The sequence below is a fragment of the Antrostomus carolinensis genome, unplaced genomic scaffold, assembly GCF_000700745.2.
Source record: "Antrostomus carolinensis isolate BGI_N321 unplaced genomic scaffold, ASM70074v2 scaffold22557, whole genome shotgun sequence".
Taxonomy (NCBI): domain Eukaryota; kingdom Metazoa; phylum Chordata; class Aves; order Caprimulgiformes; family Caprimulgidae; genus Antrostomus; species Antrostomus carolinensis.
The window spans coordinates 3,398-8,072 of NW_010326930.1; the positions used below are offsets into that span (position 1 = coordinate 3,398).

General features: G+C 57.3%; 1 protein-coding gene across 1 annotated transcript in view; it reads left to right on the forward strand.

The window, feature by feature from the left end:
• Positions 1–3,248, forward strand: part of LOC104527917 (CUGBP Elav-like family member 6) — a 6,431-nt gene extending 3,183 nt beyond the window's left edge. The window contains 5 exon segments of the mRNA XM_029085905.1: positions 1–261; positions 547–609; positions 1,484–1,564; positions 1,673–1,816; positions 3,121–3,248. The exon segment at positions 1–261 is cut by the window's left edge and continues 142 nt beyond it. Of these exon segments, the coding sequence (XP_028941738.1) occupies positions 1–261; positions 547–609; positions 1,484–1,564; positions 1,673–1,816; positions 3,121–3,248 (677 nt within the window).
• Positions 3,249–4,675: the final 1,427 nt, after the last annotated feature.

A 4,675-nucleotide genomic window follows, 5' to 3' on the forward strand; every position in this document is an offset into this window, starting at 1 on the left:
CTCCCCTTGTCCCCCGTCTCCCTCAGCATCCTCGGAGGGGACTGCTGGTGTGACACCTCCCTCCCACAGGTACCAGCACCCCCCCTGGCATCAGCACGGCGCCCGTGCCCAGCATCGCCACGCCAATCGGGGTGAACGGCTTCAGCCCACTGCCGCCGCAGACCAACGGACAACCCACCTCAGAGACCATCTACACCAAAGGCATCAACGGACAACCCACCTCAGAGACCATCTACACCAACGGCATCCACCCCTACCCAGGTAACCCTCCTCGCAGCCTTCTAGGGAGCTCCACCACATTCCCCTGGGGCTGGGGACGCGTGTTCGGCTCACATGGCACATTCTGGGGGTGCTCCATGAATCAGCCATGCACCGATACCCACCAAAAATCCCTCCTCCTGTGGCATCACCACCTTGGCGAGCGTGGCGATGCTCTCTGCCCCTCCATGGCAGCGTTTGGCCAAGAGCTTTCTCCGACGGGAGCTGCTCATCCCCGGGTTTCTCTTCCTTATTCTCTCTTCCTTCTCCCTTCTTTTCTCTTCCCAGCTCAAAGCCCCACGGTGGCGGATCCCCTCCAGCAAGCCTACGCAGGCATGCAGCACTATGCAGGTCTCCAACTTTGCTTTGCGCTTCTCTCTGCCCTCTTTGCTCCTCACCTTTATTTTTGGGGAGGGGTGAACATCACCTTGGGGTTGAACCCCAAGGGGGCAGCATGCTTGGGCACGGATTCTTGTGGTGAGCGTGGGGTGCCCTACCCTGGTAGGAGCTCTGGGGCAGTGATGGGGGTGACACTGATGCAGAGTGATGTCTACTGGTCCTCAGCAACATGGATGCGCTCCCGGCACGGCAAATTTGGGATGGTGGAAAGTGAATTTTGATGCCTGGGCTGAGATAACTCCGTGGAGGAAAGCTGGCCGTGGTACCCAGGAGAGGGGGTGAGGTTTGGGTGGTGATGGAGAATTGGCTCCATCCTGGATCCTGCTGACATGCCAGAACACTGGTCAAACCTGGCTGTGGAGGCACCGAGACATCAAAAATCCTTGGATGTTTGTTAGTCACGTGGCTGAATCCGATGGCCGGGGAGATGCGACATGAAGAGAAGGGTATCAAAGCATCCTGTGGAAGTACATTGAGCCCAGCAGTCATTTAATCAGGAGTGCTGACAGCAATTTTCAGATTTTCAACAGAAAATCAAGTTTTGGACCTTCAGTTGTAGGGTTTTTTCAACCAAAAGTGCCAGTTTTCCTCAATCTTGAGGCCATATTACTGCTGCCACCAGCATTCCTCCTGGGAGAGCCATTCCTGCATCCCGGGTGTGTGGGGAAACTGGGGCTGTGCCATGCCGGCAGGGATGGGAAGGGCAGAGCCAACAGCCCCAGGGCAGGAGAGGTACCTCCATTGAGGGTGACAGCAGGGGACATCCCTGTCCCCAGCCTTTCCCAGGGCTGTGACAGGGTCTCAGCTCTGCGTTTCTCTCTTCCAGCAGCGTATCCCACCGCCTACGCACCCATCAGCCAAGCCTTTCCCCAGCAAGCGCCCATCATCCCGCAGCAGCAGCGAGAAGGTGAGGGGTTGTGGGGTCACCCTGTCACAGGGCTGGTGCCTCCTTGCCCCCCCTGGGGTAACCCCCACCTCGTAGCTGACATGCGACTGTCCTTTGTGTGTCACGCAGGTCCCGAAGGCTGTAACCTGTTTATTTATCACCTGCCCCAGGAGTTCGGGGACGCGGAGCTCACGCAGATGTTCTTGCCTTTCGGCAATGTCATCTCTGCCAAAGTCTTTGTGGACCGTGCCACCAACCAGAGTAAATGCTTTGGTAAGTCCTGGTGTGTGGCTCTTCCTGATGTCCCCAGCTCAGGCATCAAGCTCTCCCTGACGTCCCAGCTAGGGGCTCTGGTTCTTCCCAGTGTCCCTGCTCAGAGGTCTGGCTCTTCTTGATGTCCCAGCTTGGGCATCTGGCTGTTGCTCATGTCTCAGCTCAGAGTTACAACTCTCTCCGATGTCCCAGCTCGGGGGTCTGGCTCTTCCCAGTGTCCCAGCTCAGAGGTCTGGCTCTTCCCGACGTCCCAGCTCGGGCATCCAGTTCTTCCTGATGTCCCAGTTTGGGAGGTCTGGCTCTCCCCAGTGTCCCAGCTCAGGGGTCTGGCTTTCCCTGGTCTCCAGCTTGGAAGTCCAGCTCTCACTGATGTCCAAACTTGACGATCCAGCTCTCCCCAGTGTCCCCAGCTCGAGCATCCAGCTCTTCCTGACATCACAGCTTGGGGATCTGACTCTTCCTTATGTCCCCAGCTCGGGCAGCACCAGTGGGGGACAGAAGCCACATGGTGGCTGGAGCACCACGGCTGTCCATCCTGTGGCCAAAGGGCAGTTCTTTGTCACACACCGTGCCAGGACAGAAGGACATAGTCTGCTGCTGTCCCCTCTCATGCTGTCCCCTATGTCCTCAGCCTGGGTCCCCTGCCTGTGCCTGTCAGGGAGCGCTGGTCACCGCTTGCCACTGCCATGTCTGCTCTGCTCCCATGGCTGAGTGCCACCGCTGCCACCGGCACGCTCTGGCCTGCAGACCTGTCACCACAGTGTCCCTGTAGCCTTTGTCACCTTGGTGTCCCCATAGAACCAGTGTCTCTGGAGGCCCCATCACCTCAGTGTCTTTGCAGACCGTGTCACCCAGGTGTCCCATGTGTCCACAGACCCCATCACCTTGGTGTCCCCAGAGACGCCATCACTTTGCTAGACCCTGTCACCTCAGTGTCCCCACAGATCCCATCACTTTAGTGTCCCCAGAGACTACTGCAGTGTCCGTGTGGACCCTCTTACCTCAGTGTCCCTGCAGAACTTGGTGTCCCCAAAGATCCCATCACTTTAGTGTCCCCAGAGACTATTGCAGTGTCCCTGTGGACCCTCTTACCTCAGTGTCCCCGCAGACCTTGGTGTCCCCAAAGATGCCATCAGCCCATCACCCCAGACCCCGCAATCCGTGGCTGCGCCGTTCCCTGCCATCCCTCTCTCCCAGCCCCCTGATGTGGGGCTCATCCTGAGGGATTTCCACGCCTCAGCTGAAGTAAAGCGATGACCTGTGAAGTTCAAAGAGACAAACTCCTCTGTCACCTTCGCCCCCAGGTTTCGTCAGTTTTGACAATCCGACGAGCGCTCAGGCAGCCATTCAGGCCATGAACGGCTTCCAGATCGGCATGAAGAGGCTAAAAGTCCAGCTAAAGCGGCCGAAAGATGCCAACAGACCCTACTGACCGCTGCTCACCCTGGCCCTGCGGAGAGGTGAGGGGGGGACAAGGGGGGACCCGGCCCTGCTGCACCCCCTCGCGATGTCCCAGGTGACCTGGCAGTGGGGCTCGGCTCCCCTAAAGCACTGCAGGTGCTGTGTTTTCTCCCAAAATGTCCCGGAGTGCGTGCAGGGGTTTGTGCACTCGGGACCGACTGTGTGTGTGTTTCAAAGTGGGATCTGGGTCCTTCCCTCTGTCCCTCTCTTTGTCCTTCCAGCTGTCCTTCTCTCCATCCTTTCCTCTGTCCTTCCCTCTCTCCATTCTTCCCTCTGCCCCCTTCTGTCCTTCCCTCCATCCCTCTCTCCATTCTTCCATCTGTCCCCCTCTCCATCCCTCTCTCCTTTCCTCTCTGTCCTTCCCTCTGTCCCTCTCTCCATCCCTCTCTCCACCTTCCCCCCATCCTTCCCTCTCTCCATCTCATCCTTTCCTCTCTCCTTCCATCCAGCCTTCCCTTTGTCCTACTCTCTGTCCCTCTCTCTGCCCTTCCCCGTTCCTCTCTCCACCCTTCCATCTCACTCTGTCCCTCTCTCCATCCTTCCCTCCCTCTCAACATTCTTCCCCTGTTCCTCTCTCCATCCCTCTCTCCACCCTTCCCTCCATCTCACTCTGTCCCTCTCTCCACCCTTCCCTACATCTCACTCTCCATTCTTCCCCCATCCCTCTCTCCTTTCCTCTCTCCTCTCCTCTCCTCATCCTTCCCTCCATCCCTTTCTCAGTCCCTCTCTCCATTCTCCATCCCTCTCTCCATCCTTCCCTCCATCCCTCTCTCCCTCCATCCCTCTATCCCTCCCTGCCCAGGACACAGGCTAACAGCCCCTTTGCTGTTTTGCAGGTCGGGCGTCCCGCGGTGTCTGATGACTTTCCCCTTCCCCAAGTGCAGTATCCAAACCCGGAACTCTCTGTCTTTGCCACACATCCCGGAGGAGGAGGAAGAGGAAGAGGAGGTGATGGAGCAAACAGCGAAGAAGAGAGCCATTTTGGTCGTAGCTTTTCTTTTCTTTTCTGATAATTTTTTTCCCAAACCGGTCTTGTTTGTTACTTAACGGGAACGAGAGAACGAGGAAGACAAGGAAGGAGGAGAGAGCGATGCGGCGCCGGGGCTGAGATTCACCATCAGCCGCTCACTGGGACTCACCAAATCCCTCACCGGGAGAAAGGACGATGGCCCCGGGCAGCCGGGCTACGATCTACCTTTTTTTTTGGGTTGTTTTTTTAAAGCACTCATTTGCTGCTACCGATTTCCCAGGAGAAACGAGGAAAAGAGGCTCCAAACGGATTCTTAAACCAAAGCCGGTGGGATGGGACCAGCCTCGGGCGCTTCACCTGGAGGATATTTGTTTGGAAAAAAAAAGAGAAATGGCAAGATTTTCTTTTTCCTCCACGTCGGGGGGGGG